The sequence below is a fragment of the Podarcis bocagei genome, assembly GCF_964188305.1.
Source record: "Podarcis bocagei genome assembly, chromosome: 4".
NCBI classification, from domain to species: Eukaryota; Metazoa; Chordata; class Lepidosauria; order Squamata; family Lacertidae; genus Podarcis; species Podarcis bocagei.
This window is the reverse complement of record NC_138128.1, coordinates 103,427,936-103,449,898: the sequence shown is the minus strand read 5'-3', so window position 1 is coordinate 103,449,898 and position 21,963 is coordinate 103,427,936. Positions and strand designations below refer to the sequence as shown.

The following is a 21,963-nucleotide window of genomic DNA, read 5'->3' as shown; positions in this document are numbered from 1 at the left end:
TTTGTTTTGGTTTTCCAAATCATCCATGAGTATGTGCAAAGGAACTGTGCGCCCACACAGTGGGCGCATATTCTTGAGGAAAGCAAAAAAGACCCACACGAAGTATGGCCACCCTCTCCTCATTCTCGCCACTGCTTTTCCAAGCAGCAAAAACCAACCAATCAACCAATTTAAAGGGGGTGGGGAATAACTGGCAACAGGCAAGGCTTGCTTTCTGGCCTGTCTTCAACTGAAAATAAGAGAGGCTACAAAGACCTCCCTTGTATATAAATTTTACTACTACTACTTAGTAGTGAATTTTACTACTATTACTAATAGTGATTTGCACCAATAGTTGCTGCTTCATTGTTTGTTCAAAGTATGCAACAAACTCCACCTGCAAGGAGTTTGTTTCTTCTGTTTCTTAAGGACATTAAGTACTAATTATCAGAGGTTACATATGAGGTTGCATATTACTGTGGCCCTGGTCCAGCATCTCAGGAACCTAAGAATTCTACTAGGTGACACATACCGCAATCAAGAAAATGCATGGTCCATTGAACTGATCAATCCACCCCTGAAAAAAAATAAGGGAAAGCAATTATGGAGAGGGAAATTTTGAGTTTCTATTATGGGGGGGGGGGAGGGAGAGTTGAGATTATGCATAGCACATTTACCATATTCCAATCTGTGAATCTGAAGCCTAGTGCACATTTTTTTCTGCCTGAGATTGATGGTTTTTATTAATGTGAGTCAGCAAACAAAAGTGGGTTAAAAATATGGTAAAAAAATAAACATGGTCATAGACCACTTTTTTAAGAGTGTTGAAAATGGTTTTGGAGAGGTTTTGCATTCTGTGACATTCACATATTTTGTCTAAGCAAGCTACTGGTCAAATAGGTTTTGTAGATTTTAGAAATACAAAAATATTCCAAATTCATTTACCAGAGGCAAAAGTAGAATGAGTGGACACATCCCTCTTTCAAACTGTCTCCAAATTCTCTCCCTCTCTCTAAAAAAAGGATGGTTGCGGCAATGCTGGGATAAGGTGACTACGTAACTTAGGCACTCATCAATCCACCACCTTAATCCAATTCACTAAAAAAACCACAACTAGTTTTTTTGGTTTTTCAGAAGAAAAGGTGCTGGTACGTGAAGTCCCACACTTTTAACCTTTGGAGGACAAAAGGTGTTGGTACCTTTGAGCACCCCAGAAAAAGCACTGCGAAAAGCCATCCTCATCTGCTTATGTTAGCAATCACCACTTGCCCAAAAGATTCTGCACAAAGCAGTTCACCACATTCTAAGTAAACAGCAGTAATACAAAAGGCATGATAGGAATAAGTACAAATAAGCATAGTGTTAGGGAATAACCTCAAGACTTAAATCACAGTATTAGTTGTAGGTGCTTTATAAACGAGTAATGAAAAATTGTTATTTATTCACCGCAGGATGCATTCATCCCCACACAAAATTGGGAATGAATGTCCCCAAAGGGGTATGGAAAAGAAATCCATGGTCCAGGATCCATACGGTTCTCCTTCCTTCCTCCCCTCGTTGCCAAGAAGCAAGACAGTCCAAGGAATGGATGCCGTTGAGATTTTTAGCAAATGTATTTGTAGCGACAATTTCCAGAGAGACAAAATGCTGGGAGCAAAGCAACAGCTGCAGTGGAAATTTTCAGAGTACTCAACAGAAATGGAAGAGCAGTCATGCTTACGGGGAAAGGTTCTTGCCAGCTGCAGCACACGATGGATGGTCGAATGATGGCAGTATTTAGGTTTCCTTTCTCTTGCTGAATTACGTACTCTGTCAAGGATTTGGTGAATGTGTAGGTGTTGGGCCAATCCCCAATCAGTTTGGGTGTGATCTCTTGAATGAGGGACTCATCCATCTCCCTAACAGGATAATAAAAAAACAACAACCACCCATTGAAATATAGCCATGAAAAGAAACAATGCAAAGGAGGAAAATGGGAATTAGATTTGTAGAACAACCATCAAAATAAGATGGACAAGATTTCAGCACTCCCCATTGCAAGTTAAGATATTACTTTTATTATTACTATTATTATTCTTACTATTATTCATTAAATTTGTATACCACCCTTCATCCATAGATCTCATGGCAGTTCACAGGCTAAAATAAAAAATAAAAATACAAAATGCATGATAAAAATAAGAACAAGAACAAAACAAGCCCATAATCCCCCCTCCCACAAACACATTTAAAGGAACATAGGAAGAAGGCAGGAGTAGGAGTCTTTTCCTGCTGCATGACTCCCCCCCCCCCACCTACTAGAAAAGGAATTGTAGATTTGGAAGAAACCTCAAGCATAGGAGCCAACTTAGGAGCCAACTCTTAGGGGCCATGAGGTCTTCACCCCCAATAAAACATTAGAGGGGGCACCCCCCCCAGTTGATGACCATTGCCATTCAAATTATTATTATTATTATTATTATTATTATTATTATTATTATTATTGGGTTGGGTTGGGTTTCACATGGTGTGCATGCATCATGTGATTATGTGGCGCGGGGCTTACCTGGGGCCCCCAATTCAAGCTGGCACCCCTGACCTCAAGGGTCATCCAGTCCAGCCTCCTAAACTGCAAGGATCTTAAATGTAACATCCAAGACAAATGGCTGTCCAACCTCTGCTTCAAAATCTCCAAGGAAGGAGATTCTACCACTTCTCGTAGAAGTCAAACAGCTCTTTCTGTCAGAAAGTTCTTCCTGATGTTTAGTCAGAAACTCATTTCTTGTAACTTGAATCCATCCAAGATGGAGACCCTTTTGTTCGGTCTGGGAGATTAAATGATGACATGGGAAGGTAGAGAGCGGAATTTGTGGTGGGGGAAGCAGAGTGAGGGTTGCAAGTAACAAGAGGGGGAAAGATGGGTCTAGTCTTACAAAACTTACAAAAACAGCATTTAGTAGGGGAATGGATGGGCCATATTTTTAAAAGCCTATTCAAAGCTCTGCTGCTTAAATTTTAAATCTTTTTTATTTAAAGGCCAAACTGCTAAATGATGAAACAACACAAGTTTTTACCAGGTATCCCACAGGGGAGGCACAGGAATAATGTAGTTGGTCAAGGGAGCCATGGACTCAAAAAGGTTGAAAACCTCTGGTACAGAAAAAAGAATTTGAAAAGATACAGCCCTGTGTAGCAGCTACTGAAATTTCCTCTTCTATGCAATATTAAAAGTACAGAGTCTTTTTCCTTCCTGTATCTGGCCACCTTACCTACTAAATCCAATCTCCCTCTTCCCTGCTTAGCGCTCCCCCCACCCCCGCCACAGAAAGGAAACAAATAAATCTTTCCACATCACTTTTTATACCAAGCCAGGAAAATCAAATGGCACAGGCAGGGACAGGGCCTCTAAAAAGGTAACAACCCTAGTTATTACTTGAACTTATATTATTGACAGTCTACAACCAGAAAGCTAGACGGCTTGGATGCAAACATTTTTCTCTAGTTCCTTTTAATATGGAATTCAGCATTAACTCCTGATGTGGATACAATTTTATTTAAAGGCAGCCATGTTCCCCTTTGCTGGCTTCCTTGTTAATGAAGTGCGACAATTAATCTCTGCAAATCAGAAGTCACAACATCTGAGGGCCTCAGAGCATCCAGGGTAACAAGTAATCTGCCATATCCAAAGAGGTTTTTCTTAATCTAATGCTCAGGACAATCAGCTTTAAAGGGTATGCTGAGGCAAAAGAGCAGCACAGGACATAAAGGTAGCCTGGCCTACCCTGGCAAAGCAGGCAGAATGTCTCCAAGCAGAATGGCAGGCAATGCAGAAGTTCACATTCACACCAGAAAGCTGCTTCTTGGCGTTACACTTAAAATACTTTTTGCACCAGATGCATTCCCAACCCCATACTTGATGAATACAGTGATAGGGGAGCTTCGGGGGAGAGATGTGGTGTGGGCAGCAGAGCTCCTTAATTCACCTCTCTTCCTGGCCATTCCCCCCGGCCTCCTGCTGAGCCTCTTGCCTGTCTCGAAGCTAACTGGGGAAATAGACTGAAGGAGTTGTGGGGGGAAGTGCTGGGGGGGGGGAGGGCTAAGAACTCGCCATGCTGCCCACAAATGTTTCCTGTTTCCCTGTGACCAGATTGGAAACAGATGAGTCATTGGCCTGATCCAGCAGGCCTCTCCTTATGTTCATAGTTTCCTCATCTCTACATTTACATTCTTTGGCAAATATCAGCTTGGAAAGTGATCAAGGTAGTTGGTAATTTGCACATTGGTTATCTTTTTGGGAAAGCTTTCCCACTTAATCACGGAGGGAGGGAGGTGATGAAGATGGGAAAAGCCTGCACAACTGGTAGGTGGGATAGCACCACAACAGAGTGGCTAACCCTAACCCTAAGGAAGAAGCACTTAGTGTTCCAAAATCATGTTTACATCAGCAGGAGAGAAGTTTATTTCCATCACTTACTCTACAAGGTCAAAAAGTTTTTGGGGATCCATAGGAGGAGGATAAATGACTTCATCTATGTAACTCCGATTACAGTATGCATAGGCAGTTGAAAGGTGGATGAAGGCCTCGAGGTTCTGTATCTGGTGGGCCAACTTCAGGAGCTGTTTTGTTCCCATGACGTTTAACAGAAGGGCTTGCCTGGTTAAGAAAGCATTAAAAGGTTATTAAGAAGTCTTGTTGGCATGACCATCTAAGTAAGCATTAATAGAGCTACTTCAGATGTTTAAGGGGAACACGAAGAAAAGTAAGCAATGCAGCCCGCACTTCCTTCCATGTTTCTGGATCTTGGGTGAGATCTGGAAGTCACTGGTGCTGCTCCTTTTCTTGTAACTTAGGATGTGCCTATATCTCTGTGGTATTCTACAACCTTGTCTGCAGAACACCCTGGGTTCATCCATGCCACCTTATCGAAGGATCTCAGCTATCAGAGCAGGGTGGGACCTCTTTTGAGCTAGAGAGGAGATGCTGCAAATCAAACATTGGGCAACATGGTCTTACATAAAAGGTTGTCTGCTCAAGACTCCCCCAAAGAAACACTGCTTTGGGTTAGGTGCAAAGTTGGAATTGTCTTTGTACCTCATGATCTAAAGTACTGTGATATTAGTTCATTGAGAATGCTTAGTGAAAAGTTTGGATGAAAAGCTAACAGAATGAAAACATGTACTTTCCCTTTCCTTCTCGATGGAAAACTGTTCAGATATTTTTAAAAAAATCTGTAGACTACTGACTATAAGTGTATGTTTATAACTGAGCAGGAATTCCTTATGTTGTTATTTGTAATGTGTGGCTATTTTTATTTATTGCAACTCATTGTTCCCGGAAGGAAGGAAGGGGTGATTTTCTTGATACAGAAGATCAGGAGTGTTTGCCATGACCAAGCACTGTCCACCCTTTAAAGTTCAGTGTCTGAGTGCAGAACTCCCAAACTGATGTTTGCTCTGATTCAGTTTTAAAGAACGAGTTTTCAAAGGGAAAGCTTGGGACAAAAAAGAGAGAAGAAACTCAAACCTGGAGTTTTAAAGCACAACAAAAGGTAAGTGTGGATAATCCCTAAGTGAATGTATGTACTCTTGTAACTCTTTTCAAAGTGAAATTCACCATAGTACTGAAGTCACACTTACTAGGAAAGTGTCCCATTGAGCTCAGTAGTTTTACTTCTAAGTAAACCTGATTAGGACTGTGGGGTAAGAAACACAAAGGAAAAGCAAGCATAACATACCTCAGTGGCTCATCAAAGCGAATTGTTGCAGCACAATGGAAGACAATGTTAACTTCGGAGAGGAGCTCCTGAGCATCCTCAGGAGCAATGGCCAGATTTGGCTGGGTAAGTTCAGCATTGATTGGTTTAATCTTCTCATAGAAGTTTGGCCACACTTTTCTGACTCTGTCAAACACCTAAACACAAACACAAAACACAGATAAGTGAGAAGGAGGACAGGGAACCAGGCAGACGGCCTTCTTGGTAGTGGAAAGCCCTCCATCAGATGTCAAGGGAATAAACAACTATCTGACTTTTAGAAGGCAGCCCTGTTTAGGGAAATTTTTAATGTTTGATGTTTTATTATGCTTTTATATTTGTTGGAAGCTGCCCAGAGTGGCTGGGGCCAACCAGTAAGATGGGTGGGGTACAAATAATAAAATTATTTTATTGTAAACAATGAGGCTCAGCCAAATGCTTTCTCCATATACTTATCCACAAAAATGTTACATATAAAACCATTCTTTTCTGAGCCTGCTAAAAACATTTTTCTTCAGACAAGCCTACCCAGATGCTTAGGAAGTTGAGGGAATACCATCAAGAGGTGTATAAATTTTATGAAATAAATAAATAAAAAGAACACGAGAAGACAACAGATAAATTCAACTCAAATCACATAATGATTCCACATTTCAGTGGAAGTTCAGAGGCATTGTAGGGAATTAAAGAGGGTGGGTAGGTGCGAATGGAGCATTGTCCAGATTGCATCACCCTCTGTGTTGCAGTGCTTAGTGTGTTAGACTAAGGCTTGGGGAGACCAGTATTCAAATCCCTCACTTGACCATGAAACTCACCAGGTGACTCTGGGCCAGTCTGTCTCTCAACCTAGCTGACCTCACAGTGTTGTTGTTAGGATAAAATGGGGGGACCAAGAACCTTTTAGGTCCTTGGAGAAAAAGGGAGGATATAATTGCAATAAGAACAACAATGCATCTGCTCTGCTTACATGACAGGTTTCCCGAATACAAAATTGCTGACTATTCCTAATGATAGGGATATGTGTATTCTGAGACCAAAAATAGAAAATAAAAATTGGCACCCAACCAATTCAAATTCTGCACCAACAAAAACTGAATGATGCATATGCCATTTTGCATAATTTATTCTAGTTTTACCAGTCTGGGGGCAGAGGGACACACTAAAAGCACCCACCAGAAATATTACTCAGTCACATCTCTGTCTACAGACATTTCAGTAAATATTCGAAGAAGGTAGAGATTCTCAGGATAAATTCTGTCCACCACTGCAGGCAACAACTGTGGGTAGCCTATGGGTACTTCCAGGTAGGAGCTCAATATTGTAAATGGATTGTTCTCAACATATTTTTTTTAAACTTACCGGATTTTTTTTAAAAAATAATAATACTGGTGATTAAATGGTGCTTGTGTGTAGAAAATGGGCTGGCATTTTTATGACAACATCATGTAGAGGCTGCAAAAAATAAAGCCCATCCACAATAACGCCCATCTTGAAACACTTTATACATGAAAAATCAGCTTCACCACTGTATGCAAGCTTCAGGCAGTTATGCAAACTCAGCTTTACCCTTTGCCTCTTTGCTATCTCATTTCTTTTGCCATTTCTTTTCCACTTAAGCAAACATAGCAGAAATTTATTATGCCTACTTAGAATAATTAATTGCTGCTTCTGAATGTTGTTGTTGTTGTTTAGTCGTTTAGTCGTGTCCGACTCTTCGTGACCCCAGGGACCAGAGCACGCCAGGCACTTCTGTCCTCCACTGCCTCCCGCAGTTTGATCAAACTCATGCTAGTAGCTTCAAGAACACCATCCAACCATCTCATTCTCTGTCGTCCCCTTCTCCTTGTGCCCTCCATCTTTCCCAACATCAGGGTCTTTTCCAGGGAGTATTCTCTTCTCATGAGGTGGCCAAAGTATTGGAGCCTCAGCTTCACGATCTGTCCTTCCAGTGAGCGCTCAGGGCTGATTTCCTTCAGAATGGAGAGGTTTGATCTTCTTGCAGTCCATGGGACTCTCAAGAGTCTCCTCCAGCACCATAATTCAAAAGCATCAATTCTTCGGCGATCAGCCTTCTTTTAATGAGGGTGAAAGAGGAGAGCGCAAAATACGGTCTGAAGCTCAACATCAAAAAAACGAAGATCATGGCCACTGGGCCCATCACCTCCTGGCAAATAGATGGGGAAGAAATGGAGGCAGTGAGAGATTTTACTTTCTTGGGCTCCATGATCAGTGCAGATGGTGACAGCAGTCACGAAATTAAAAGACGCCTGCTCCTTGGGAGAAAGGCGATGGCAAACCTAGACAACATCTTAAAAAGCAGAGACATCACCTTGCCAACAAAGGTCCGTATAGTTAAAGCCATGGTTTTCCCAGTAGTGATGTATGGAAGTGAGAGCTGGACCATAAAGAAGGCAGATCGCCGAAGAATTGATGCTTCTGAATAACTGAACTATAAACAGGTTTTGATTAGATTTAGTGTTAGGGTGTGCTTGTTCAAAAAGGTAGAGATGCCACTTTCAGTAAACAAAAAGCTGATTATTCCTAAAGCATAAAGAACAGCAGTAAGTAGCATGAGGCACTGACACAGTTTCAGTGTTGTCTGGGGTCAGCAGCATAGGTTATCCTGTTCAAGCAGGTACTTAGGCTCTGCTTTTAAATAGTTATTTATTTATTTATTTATTTATTTATTTATTTATTTATTTATTTACCGCCCTATACCCGCAGGTCTCAGGGTGGTTCACAGAATAACATCAGAATATAAAACCACAAAAGATATAATCAAAATAAAAACAACAACAACCCAATAAGCCCCCCCAACACATTTTAAGCCATTTTCCTTATTGGATGCCAGTACTATGACTTAATCACACAGTTCTGAATTAGAAATGTACACCATTTGCTTTTTAAGCAGAGCTGAATATCTGTTTCAAGCACATATTTAAAGCTCTGGACCTAGTAAAACTTCCTGTGCAAGAAAAGGGGTGGGGGAGTTTGTCAGTCCTAGAATCAGATTCAGTAGAACAGACAAGGATCAAAAGGAAATATTTTTTCACTACTCTGCCCTCCCCACCTACCAATCAGATCACAGGTCACAGCACTGCCAAAAGAAAAACATGAATCTGCGGCACAGATCCTTTGGGATTCTCTTTATTTTAACAAGGGATCCCTTCAAAATCATCATCAAATCATGTCACCTCTGCAACCACAGTAAACTGATGGAGGATTTGTTTTGTAGAGAGAGGTTTGGAAGAAAGATTCTTTAATTCTCATAGCAGAGTTAAACACAATGGTAATTGCTTCAAGCACACTAAGATTTTACATCTGCTCTCATCCACCTTTAAACAAATGTTCCCCATGAAAATACTTAAGCTAGAATAAATCATAGAATCATAGAGTTGGAAGAGACCACAAGGGCCATCAAGTCCAACCCCCTGCCAAGCAGGAAACACCATCAGAGCACTCCTGACATATGGTTGTCAAGCCTCTGCTTAAAGACGTCCAAAAAAAGGAGACTCCACCACACTCCTTGGCAGCAAATTCCACTGTCGAACAGCTCTTACTGTCACGAAGTTCTTCCTAATGTTTAGGTGGAATCTTCTTTCTTGTAGTTTGGATCCATTGCTCCGTGTCCGCTTCTCTGGAGCAGCAGAAAACAACCTTTCTCCCTCCTCTATGTGACATCCTTTTATATATTTGAACATGGCTATCATATCACCCCTTAACCTCCTCTTCTCCAGGCTAAACATGCCCAGCTCCCTTAGCCGTTCCTCATAAGGCATCGTTTCCAGGCCTTTGACCATTTTGGTTGCCCTCCTCTGGACACGTTCCAGTTTGTCAGTGTCCTTCTTGAATTGTGGTGCCCAGAACTGGACACAGTACTCCAGGTGAGGTCTGACCAGAGCAGAATACAGTGGCACTATTACTTCCCTTGATCTAGATGCTATACTCCTATTGATGCAGCCCAGGATTGCATTGGCTTTTTTAGCTGCCGCGTCACACGGTTGACTCATGTCAAGTTTGTGGTCAACCAAGACTCCTAGATCCTTTTCACATGTACTGCTCTCAAGCCAGGTGTCCCCCATCTTGTATTTGTGCCTCTCATTTTTTTTGCCCAAGTGCAATACTTTACATTTCTCCCTGTTAAAATTCATCTTGTTTGTTTTGGCCCAGTTTTCTAATCAGTTTTCTAAGTTGTCTGCAAGGCCAGTGAGGAATCTGTTTGACCTTATGCTCTTGGCTGAGTTGACCTTATGCATGTGGCGGAAATCATCGACTCCAGGTGGAAGGGGGATCAGGTGGAGTATTTGGTAGCGTGGGAAGGGGAACCGGAGTCAGAAAACACCTGGGTAATGGCAGAGGATGTCAATGACGAGGTCTTAATAGAAACGTTCCATCAAAGGTTCCCAAGGAAACCTCAGCCTGTGGCGAGGTTCCGGAGGGAATACTTTGGCACCACCGACGAGGAGGAGGAGTTGGAAGGATTCATGGACTCGGAGTGGGAAGGAGGAATGGACTCCGATGAGGAGGAGGACTTAGAGACCAGGAACAGCAACCGGTGGAGGGAAATGTTCGAGACGTCGGAAGATGAAGGAGGTTCTTTCCGGGGTTTTGCCGCCCATAGAGGAGGGGACGGGAGGGGGTGAAGGGGGCCCTGGAGGGGAGGTGGATGTCAGGGAACTGCCATCGGAAGGACAGGAGGTGGAAGGGCTCACAGAGGTTGGGAGAGACTCAGCAGCTGAAGAGGGAACCAGCAGGGGGAGAGGAGGAGCTCCGAGGGAAAGTGAGCAGGAGGGATGGCTCACAGACACTTCCAGCGAAAACAGTGGGGAGGTTTCAGGACCTCCTGTAGGGACACCCACTCCTCGCCGGAAACTGTCATGCTGAGAGTCCAGAAGGCGCGTTTCCGTTAAGGAGCTTTTATGTTGGAAGAGATTCCGAAAGCACCCACTGTCGGAATCTGCCAGCGACCGACGGAGCCATGCTTAAGGGGCTCCGTTACAGACAGAGGTTTGCGGACTTAACCAAACTCTGAGGGACTTGGATTTTACGCACAAGCAGCTCATCATCCCATCACACCAATGTACTAAGAGGTCTTGATTTCCAGGGAGAGAGATATTTTGGCAGGCAGCATTTTCTCACATCCCTAGAGAGCTAATTAATTTTATTTGCAGAAATGTCCATACCACCAACATTAAGAACACATATGGTGGCCAGCAGCAGAAGATCAACAATAAAGTTGCATTAATGAAATCACAGAGGAAACCTCTCTGTTGTAGAGCAGGACCAGAGGGCTTGCATCTGATGGTGGGTCTCAAAAATAGATTAGGAAGCTGTTGGCATGCTGCCCACCCTGCGGCACAGCATCCTCTCTGACTGAGGTAGTTTGAAGCTTGGTGTTGGAGGAACCCTACATGATTATGCTATGTGACTGAAAAGAAGATCCCTCATTCATAGATCTTCAGCTAACTCTCTAAACAACTGTGGTGCTAAATTTTCAGATACTGCTGCCCGCCATCCTCTTCCAATCCAGCCATGAACTGGTTACCCTGATAATCTTTCCCAGTGCTTTGCAACTATTATTCTCACAGCTGCAAGCATGAAAATTATTAACTCCTGATTTACCTGGTTGATCTCCCGGTAATGGCAGATGGGAGCTCTTTCAGCTGAAAGAGCCCCAGTGCAGTGAAGCAAGGGGAGACAGCAAGAGTGAGGCGGTCCCCTGAAAGAAACCTCAGATTGGGCATTCCGAGGACCTGGTGATCCGGTAGGTGCCTTTTGGTGACTCCCCCACTCCCCGGTAAGCTCGTAAGAGCCCCGAGAGTGAGTGGGGTCGGAGACACGGCACATTGGAAACGACTGCTTCCATCACAGTGCGAAGCTCCGAGTCTGGCGATCGTGAGCAGCCAATTCCTTTTTAAAAAAAAGGACTTAAAATTTGGAGCTGTAAGTAAAGGATAAAGTTCAAATTTGACCAAGATTGGAAGAGAAAAGGGATTTAAAAACGGAGGTCGATCCCTTTTGTTGAATTAAAGTAGAGTCGGTAAATGAGGACCGAAGCCTCAAGAATAAAAAGACTCTGAAAGTTTGCAAGCTCAATATAATGCCCCCCTTCTGCAGGGGGAAGGGAAAAAAAAACCTATTTTAAATTTTAAACCCTGCGAGACTGTGAATTACTGTAAAGAAGTTCCTTCATTCTGCAGCGGACCTCCTGGTAGGGAAAGGCTAGACTCCATTGTGACGTCACAATGGAAGAGGAAACATTCGACTTTCGTTTCCATTGATTCTATTACTTTATATCCTGCTGCTGTCTGGACTCATTTTAAAGTAGCTAAAGAAGTATCTGTTACTGTTGCTAAACTCCAAAAGGGATTTGAATTTTTTTCCTAATTTTTCCAGCCTGTCTTTTTACAATAAGGAACAGGAGGGCTGCTGGCTGCCTGGGCTGGCATCTGTGGGACTGATGGTGGGAATCTGTTTTTCTCTCTCACTCCACTAAGCTGTGAGACTGACCTTGAAATTCCTGAGCAATGATGTGTGCTGAAAAAGCAGATAAGGGAGTGGCTCTAAAAGTGCCTTTGAGGAATCGGTAATGCTTTTATTGAATGAAATTAGAGACAAAGGGCTTGTCATTAGTGGTGGAAAGAAAAATTCCTTAAATAAGAGACACGGGGGAATGATTAATGGACTTCAATGTCTGTAAACTAATGCACAAAGCATGGGAAATAAACAAGATGAGCTTGAGCTCTTGGTACAGCAAACTAAATATGACATAATAGGCATCACTGAAACCTGGTGGGATAAGTCCCACCATTGGAATGTGATAATAGGGGGATACAATCTATTTCAGAGAAACAGACCAGACAAGAAAGGAGGAGGAGTGGCGTTATATGTCACAGATGTGTATACCTGTGAAGAGATCCAAGATTTAGAACCTCAAAGCCAAAGTGAGAGCATTTGGGTCAAAATTAAGGGAGAGAAGAATAACAGAGACCTCATTGTGGGAGTTTACTATAGATCCCCAAGCCAAACGGCGGACATAGATGATGCGATGCCTTCCTGGAACAGATGGCCAAGCATGCAAAAGGAAGGGAGATAGTAGTAATGGGGGACTTCAATTACCCGGATATTTGTTGGATGTCAAACTCAGCCAAGAGCATAAGGTCAAACAGATTCCTCACTGGCCTTGCAGACAACTTCATTGTCCAGAAAGTGGGAGAAGCAACAAGAGGAACAGCCATTTTAGATCTGGTCCTAACCAATGTTGATGACCTGGTTAGTGGGGTAGAAGTGGAAGGATCATTAGGCGCGAGTGATCATGCTCTTCTGAAGTTTACTATACAGCGGAAAGGAGCAGCCAAGCATACTAGGACTCAATTTCTTGACTTTAAGAAAGCCGACTTCATAAAACTTAGGGAAGTGCTGGGTGAGATCCCATGGACAGTAATACTAAAAGGAAAGGGAGTTCATGATGGCTGGGAGTTTGTTAAGAGGGAGATAGTAAAAGCACAACGTCAGGCAATACCAATGAGACGGAAACATGGAAGGTGCCTAAAGAAGCCAGGGTGGCTATCTAAAGAACTTTTAACTGAGTTAAGATTAAAAAAGGATGTGTATAAAAAATGGAAAATGGGTGAAACCACCAAAGAGGAATTCAAACAAATAGCCAGCACGTGTAGACACAAAGTCAGAAAAGCTAAAGCACAGAATGAACTCAGGCTTGCTAGAGAGGTTAAAAGCAACAAAAAAGGCTTTTATGGGTATGTCCGTAGCAAAAGGAAGAACAAAGAAAACAGTGGGGTCACTCAGAGGAGAAGATGGTGAAATGCAAACAGGGGACACAGAAAGGGCTGAACTCCTCAATGCCTTCTTTGCCTCAGTCTTCTCCGATAGAGAAAACAATGCCCGACCTGAAGAATTTGGAGCAAATGATTCAGCAAAGGAAACACAGCCCAGAATAACTAAGGAGATAGTACAAGAATATTTGGCTAGTTTAGATGTATTCAAGTCTCCAGGGCCAGATGAACTGCATCCAAGAGTATTAAAAGAACTGGCAGATGTGATCTCAGAACCACTGGCAGTCATCTTTGAGAATTCCTGGAGAACAGGCGAAGTCCCGGCAGACTGGAGGAGGGCCAATGTTGTCCCTATTTTCAAAAAGAGGAAAAGAGAGGACCCAAATAATTACCGCCCAGTCAGTCTGACATCAATACCAGGGAAGATTCTGGAGCAGATCATTAAGCAAACAGTCTGTGAGCACCTAGAAAGGAATGCTGTGATCACCAATAGTCAGCATGGATTTCTGAAAAATAAGTCCTGTCAGACTAACCTGATCTCATTTTTTGACAGAATTACAAGCCTGGTAGATGAAGGGAGCACAGTGGATATAGCCTACCTTGATTTCAGGAAGGCATTTGACAAGGTGCCCCATGATATTCTTGTAAACAAGCTGGTAAAAAGCAGTCTTGACTATGCTACCACTCAGTGGATTTGTAACTGGCTGACTGACCGAACCCAAAGGGTGCTCATCAATGGTCCCTCTTCATCCTGGAGAAGAGTGACTAGTGGGGTGCCACAGGGTTCTGTCTTGGGCCCGGTCTTATTCAACATCTTTATCAACGACTTGGATGATGGACTCAAGGGCATCCTGATCAAATTTGCAGATGACACCAAACTGGGAGGGGTGGCTAACACCCCAGAGGACAGGATCACACTTCAAAACGACCTTGACAGATTAGAGAACTGGGCCAAAACAAACAAGATGAATTTTAACAGGGAGAAATGTAAAGTATTGCACTTGGGCAAAAAAAATGAGAGGCACAAATACAAGATGGGTGACACCTGGCTTGAGAGCAGTACATGTGAAAAGGATCTAGGAGTCTTGGTTGACCACAAACTTGACATGAGTCAACCGTGTGACGCGGCAGCTAAAAAAGCCAATGCAATCCTGGGCTGCATCAATAGGAGTATAGCATCTAGATCAAGGGAAGTAATAGTGCCACTGTATTCTGCTCTGGTCAGACCTCACCTGGAGTACTGTGTCCAGTTCTGGGCACCACAATTCAAGGAGGACACTGACAAACTGGAACGTGTCCAGAGGAGGGCAACTAAAATGGTCAAAGGCCTGGAAACGATGCCTTATGAGGAACGGCTAAGGGAGCTGGGCATGTTTAGCCTGGAGAAGAGGAGGTTAAGGGGTGATATGATAGCCATGTTCAAATATATAAAAGGATGTCACATAGAGGAGGGAGAAAGGTTGTTTTCTGCTGCTCCAGAGAAGCGGACACGGAGCAATGGATCCAAACTACAAGAAAGAAGATTCCACCTAAACATTAGGAAGAACTTCCTGACAGTAAGAGCTGTTCGACAGTGGAATTTGCTGCCAAGGAGTGTGGTGGAGTCTCCTACTTTGGAGGTCTTTAAGCAGAGGCTTGACAACCATATGTCAGGAGTGCTCTGATGGCGTTTCCTGCTTGGCAGGGGGTTGGACTCGATGGCCCTTATGGTCTCTTCCAACTCTATGATTCTATGATCTTCAAAGACGAGGAGGGAAGATACACTGAGTGGAAATTACAGCAAAAGGTGATAAATATTTGTTACTGGGAATCTGTATGATGGCAAATCAGAATTCTTTAAGAACTTGGAAACAAGTCTTTTGGAACACTTTGATTACAAATTAATTTTAATGGGAGATTTGAATGGAGTGGCATCTACTTTAATGGACAGAACACAGAGACACAAAATACTGAATGCTGGCAGATTACCTAAGACTTTCTTTGAAATAACTGATAAATTCGTCCTGTCAGACATATGGAGAGTTAGGAATCCAACTGAAAAAGACTTCCCTTTTTTTTAGGTGCAAAGCATTCATTCTCGAGAATCGATTATTTATGGATATCCAGAGACTTGGTTCCTAAAGTATCAAAAATGGAAATTTGCCCTAAAACCTGCTCAGATCATAATGCAGCTTTTATGGAATTGAAAACGTCCTTACAGGTTTCTTTCAGATGGAAAATGAATGATGATTTGTTGAGGAGTACCCGAATTGTAAATAAAGCCCCAAAAGCCCTAAAAGACTATTTTGAAATCAATATGAACCAGGGAATGGAAACAAGGGTAATGAGAGGATTTCTCATTCAACAAAATTCAGTTAGGAGAAGGATACAGAATGAGAAAAAAGATAAAATTTTAGAACAACTAAAAGATAAAGAGAAGAGGCAACCCGAAGAATTTGCAAACACAAAAGGAAATTAAAGCCTTACAGCCTCAGTACTCACAGATTATTAACCAAGAAATAGAATGGAAATTAAGGAGGATGAGACACAGGAACTTTGAATTTGCAAGTAAATGTGGGAAACTTTTAGCTTGGCAATTAAAAAAGAGGCAAAAACAAAGTACTATTACAAGTATCATAACCGAAGGAAAGTCTGTGGAGAACCCTGTGGACACAAGAAGATGTATTACAAACAACTGTATAAAAAGAAGAAAGAAGATCACACTAAAATTGAGCAATTTATTAGAACTAACGGTTTGCAGAAGATTCCCGAGGGTAAAAATATCCTACTAAATGACCTAATTACAAGACAGGAAGTGGAATACGCAATAAACTCAAGGCAACTTGGCAAGGCCCTAGGACCAGATGGTCTATCAGCAAAATATTATAAGATACTGAAAGACTGGCTTATTCAACCACTGTTAGAAGTTTGCAATAAGATTATAGGAGGGGGCAGACCACCTAAAACCTGGAAGGAAGCCTATATTACTCTGATTCCAAAACAAGATCAAGATAGATCCAATGTCAATAATTACAGACCAATCTCCCTACTTAATGTGGATTATAATTTTTTTGCAAATATACTGGCCAACAGGCTAAAGAAGTTTATGTCGGAATATATCCATAAGGACCAGGCAGGGTTTCTGCCTGGAAGACATATGAAAGATAATATTAGGAACATTGTAGACGTTTTGGAAAAGTTGGAAGCAAGAAAGAACTGTAAAGCAATGTTAATGCAGAGAAAGTCTTTGACAATGTATCCTGGAGTTTCATGTCACATAACGTAGAAAGTATGGGGGTTGGTCAAGAGTTTTTAAATGGGATTAATGTGATCTATCATGAACAAAGAGCTAAAATTATAGTAAATAATGTGGTATCAGAGGAAATTAGAATTGAGAAGGGAACCAGGCAAGGGTGCCCACTTTCCCCTCTGCTGTTTATTTCAGTCCTTGAGGTCTTGTTAAGTATGATAAGAAAAGATGAACAAATTAAATGTATTGTAGTAGGATATAAACAGTATAAATTAAAAGCCTGATGACTTAGTATTGACATTACAGGATCCAGACTCCAGTGCAGTAAAAGCACTGGAGATGATACAGGAATTCGGACAGGTGGCGGGATTTAAGTTAAACAAGAGCAAAACCGAAGTTTTAGAGAAAAATCTGGACAATGAGGAAAGAAAATTACTACAAGAAAAGACGGGCCTAGTCTTTGTGAAAAAAGTTAAATATCTGGGAGTTAATTTGTCGGGGGGAAATTTGAACTTATAACTATGAGAAATTATAGAATGAAATTAAGAGAGATCTGGAGATCTGGTCGAATTTGAAATTGTCATTAATGGGCCGGATTTCAGTGGTTAAGATGAATGTATTGCCAAAGATGTTATTTTTGTTTCAAGCCCTCCCAATTATTGACAATGTGAAATGCTTTAAAGAATGGCAGAAAGCTTTATCTAGATTTATCTGGCAGGAGGAGAAACCCAGAATTAAATACAAATTACTAACGGATTCAGGAGAAAGAGGGGGATTTTCCCTGCCAGATTTGAAGATCTATTTTGAAGCAGCAGCGCTTTGCTGGATTAAGGAATGGATACAACTAGAGGATACTGATGTCTTAGATTTGGAGGGTATGATAAAGTAAAGGCCCATAATGCTTTTAAAAACCATGTAATTAGGAAATCTCTGTATAATGTGTGGATAAAATATAAAGATCTCTTAGAAAGGAAGACACCCAGATGGCTCTTGCCAGTGGAGGCAAAGGCCCAGAAAAAGTTAAATATGGAAACCAAGTGGTTGAGATATTCAGACCTGCTATTGGAAGACAAAGAAGGTTATAAATTAAAACCATTTGATCAAATTAAAGATAAATTGGTTACATTATCACCAGATCAATGAATTGTATAAATTAGATAAGAAAAATGGTTTTGCTTCAGAAAAAACTAAGTTGGAAACAGAGTTGTTGGACTCTAAAGTTAAAAATTTGTCTAAAATGTATAATTTATTGTTGGAATGAACAAGGATGAACAAGTTAAATCTGTGATGATAGACTGGGCAAGATATGTGGGACACAACATAATGTTTGACGACTGGGAAAGATTGTGGAAGAAAGGGGTCAAGTTCACTGCATGTACGGTATTAAAGGAAAATATTATGAAAATGATGCATAGATGGTATTTGACCCCTGTAAAATCCCTGTAAAATTAGCAAAGATTTACGACAACAGTGATAATGCCCCTTCCGATCGTCAGGAGGAGGGGGGGTTGCGGGATCACGACACCGCCCACACTCGCTCTCGCGAGGCTGGTGCCAGCCTCGCGGGAGGCCGCCGGGATTCCCCCAATTAACATCCCCTGTGGCGCCAGCCAATCGGCTGGCGGCAGGGGCGGGCCTTAGAAAGGCCACTTAAGGTCGGGGCAGCCCTCGGCTCGCCCCTTTTCGCCCGGGAGACGACGCGGTTTGGATCATCTTGAGGCTAGTCATCCTTCCCCCTTTTCGAGTTGCAGCCTACAGCTGATCATTAGCCGCTCATCAGCTGGGCTTCCAGGCTCCTGATCTCCGCGCCGGCAGCCGATCTTCAAGCAAGCGGCCGCTCATCAGCTGATCTTCGGATCGCCAGCTACCGCTCGTCAGCTGCGCCCAGGATCGTCGCGCCAAAAACCGCTCGGCAGCTCGCCTGCAAGCGGCCGCCCATCAGCTGGGCTGCGGCAGCGAAAGGGAGCGCCAGCCAGCGAGCAGCCGCCCTTCAGCTGATCTGCCGCCCATCAGCTGAGCTGCGGCAGCGAAAGGGAGCGCCAGCCAGCGAGCGGCCGCCCATCAGCTGATCCTCCGGCAGCGGAGCGGAGCAACGCGCCCCTGCCTAAATCTACCTCCGTGCTGGTCTCTCGGGTGCGAGCTCAAGGCTTACGAGCCGCGCCGCCGAAGCGCCACCGTCCGCATTTACCCCACGAGCCATCGGCACATCGCTGGTACCACGACGCTTTGCTTGACTTTCCCTGGACGGATCGCCATAGTGGGCAGCTGCAGCGCTCACTGGAGGTTACAAAGGGGAACGGGTGGCTATTGGGGAGCGTGGGGAACGGTAGCGGCCAAGGAGCCTCTGGGCCGGAGAGTCTTTTTGTGGTTACGCGGGGGGCTTTGTGCAGCGATTGTTGCAGATTGCAGCATCCTGGTTGCCTAGCCAACGGTCGCCATTTTGATTAAACCACGTGGCCTTACCAGCGGCCATTTTAGTAGAGGCATCTCTAGTTGGGAGTGCATAGAGGCTTAGGGCTTCCCTTCTTACCTGGCTGAGAGGCCCTTCTTTATTTCAATTTAAGTTGCATCTGCCCACGTGGCCTGGGGGCGGCCCCCTTTTTGTAAACTAGATCTGCTACCTAGCCTGTTTAGAGGAAAACATTCGCAGTCATAGTAATTTAGCTGGTACTGGAGTATATTTGAGGTTCTATAGGCTATAACCTAGCCGGTTTTCCGGCCGCTTTCCCAGCATTTACAAGTATTTAGCTTGCATTGCATTTATTTGAGGTTGTATAGGCTATAGCCTAGCCGCGTTCCTGGCTGCTTTCACAGCATTCTGTAATTCTGTTGTTTGTTGCCAATTTGACTTGAGCTGAGCTATACTGGGGTAGTCTTACTCGGGGTATTTAAAGGGTTATTTGGTGGTTTATAAGGCTATTCTCACCTTGTTAGTCAATCATATTTGGCGCTATAGATAAAAATAGAATATCTTCTGGGGCGGCAGGAACTAGCTGGCCCCATTGACTGCAATCCCTGCTGTTTTCGTTGCTTTTCCAGGCCTTCTCTGCCTGGAGGTTCTTCTAGCGTTGCCATAGGAACGCTTGTGTTGTGGCACTGAAGGTTTCCTATAGTTGCTGATTAGCTCGTTGGTTACCATAGAAACCCTATTATCGTGCCATCCAGCAGGACAATTTTAAGGCTAACGACCGGCAATTAGGGCTATTGTCTCCTGGCAGCTTAATCTGGCCGGGTTGTTCCCAGGTCTCCAGCCAACTATAGCAGATTAGATTGATAGTGATATAGTCCCACTCACTTAAATAACCAATCACACATATAGAAATAAATAAATAAATAAATACGTATAAATAAATAAATAATAAATAAATAAATAGATAAATAATAAATACCAAAAAAATTAAATAAATAAATAAATAAATAATATATATATATATATATATATATATATATATATATATGTGTGTGTGTGTGTGTGTGTGTGTGTGTGTATATATATATATATATATATATATATAGACAAGCTATAAGTAAAACAGACACTCGATTTGCTTTACCCCCCCCCCGAGGAGCAGCTTTCGGCTTGGACATGGAGAGCAACGGCAACCCCCAACAACCTCAGCTTGGCAATGCCTTAATGCCAACAGGCCCAGGTAACCCGCAGGTCGTGGCTCAGCTCTTTTCCGCGCTGCAAGCATTCTACGCGCAGTGCAGAGCGCCTATCACTCCCTCACCAAACATCGTCGAGTTGCCACAAGATTGCATACCAGACACCCCCCCCAGCCAGCAGGGTCAGGATGGTCCCTCCACTAGTGCAGCTAACGTGGTTGAGCAGGCCACCAGCAGGCCCCGGACGCGCTCACAGGCTGCCAAAACTAAAAAATCTAAGTCAGGTCCACTGAAAGGCAAGGCACCAGCTAAAAAACCTAGGTCGAGCGCACAAAAGGCCAGGCCAGCGGTGGCCTCTACATCAGCCCCGTGCCAGGAGGCGATTGACGTTCCCAGTGTTTTCCAGGATAACCCTAGACAACTAAGCACATCGGAGGAGTCATCTTCCGAGGAGGAGCTGCCCCCTCAGCAGGTGACCGCTGCCAGCGACCCGGCCCCCCGTGAAGACGAACCACGGGGCGGAAAGCGGAAAGCGAAGAAGAAGCATCGGTCGAAGAAAAGCAAGAAGAGGGACACTTCGGACTCCGAGGAGGAAACAGGTACCTCTTCATCAGATGGGGACAGTGACGCTCCAATGGAGACATATTGGGGGGAGGGAGAGGACGTTGGAGCTCCCCAGTGGGTGCATGAACGGAGGGCCAACTCACACAGGAAGGCATTTAATGGCACGCTTGATTGGAAGGATGGGGCTCTGGTCCCAGACGTTAAAGTCTCGACCAACGCTGCCACTGACTTTATTCTGGGGAACCACCTCTCTAAGAGGAAGAGGAACAAGATATTGAATGGCAATTACGTGGATATGTTTTCCTTGCTGCCCCCAGCCCAGGTAAAGGGTAAAGGGGAGAAGATTAAGTACTATGGGAAAGGGAGGTACAGGGTACCCCGGGTAGAGCGATCTTTTGAGAATTGGCTTAATGGCTATCAAGTGTTTATGGCTGTTGTGTCAAGTTGTTATCCTAAGAGGGGCGCGCACCTCGTGTCCTACCTGGCACACGTCAGGAGGGCACGGGAGCAGGCAGGTGATGAGGCCGCTTTGGCGTATGATGAAGACTTTCGGAGGAATGCCTCGCTGCTGTCTTCAACGCGCTGGGACCAAAAGGACAACAACTGCTGGTTTGAACATGTGGGGCCCAATATCGAGAAGAAAACCACTCAGCAGCCAAAAGCGGGTAAGGTGGAGACCCAACGCCGTAGACAGTGCTGGGACTTCAACAAGGGTACCTGTCAGCGCGTTACCTGTAAGTACCTGCACGAATGCGAGAGGTGCTTAGGCAGCCACCCTGCGGTCAACTGCTTCAAAGGGAGGCAGCAGCCCTTTCGGGGGGGCAGGGGTCACCTCTCCCGGGGAAACAGGGGTGGCTCCGCCGGACCTGCAGTCCCCACCCAAGGGCCAGCTGGGGCTCGGTACTAACATCTCCCTAGGCCTCGCGTGCTCTCCGATAAAATTGGAGCCCTTGAGAGCACTCCTGAAGTTCTATCCAAATAGATGTGCAGCTCACCTACTTGAGGAAGGGTTTTCTGAAGGTTTTAGAATTCTGATTGCTTTTGCACCCAATTCCAGTTG

General features: G+C 43.8%; 1 protein-coding gene across 8 annotated transcripts in view; it reads right to left on the bottom strand.

Moving 5' to 3' along the window:
- FAR2 (fatty acyl-CoA reductase 2) overlaps positions 1-21,963 on the bottom strand; it is a 108,837-nt gene that overhangs the window by 20,758 nt on the left and 66,116 nt on the right. For all 8 annotated transcript variants that reach the window (XM_081191039.1, XM_081191035.1, XM_081191038.1 and 5 more), the window contains exons 3-6: positions 5,694-5,869; positions 4,433-4,612; positions 1,700-1,877; positions 512-556 (exon numbers count right to left, since the gene is read on the bottom strand). In XM_081191039.1, coding sequence (XP_081047165.1) covers positions 512-556; positions 1,700-1,877; positions 4,433-4,612; positions 5,694-5,869 — 579 coding nt within the window. The remainder of the gene's footprint in view (positions 1-511; positions 557-1,699; positions 1,878-4,432; positions 4,613-5,693; positions 5,870-21,963) is intronic.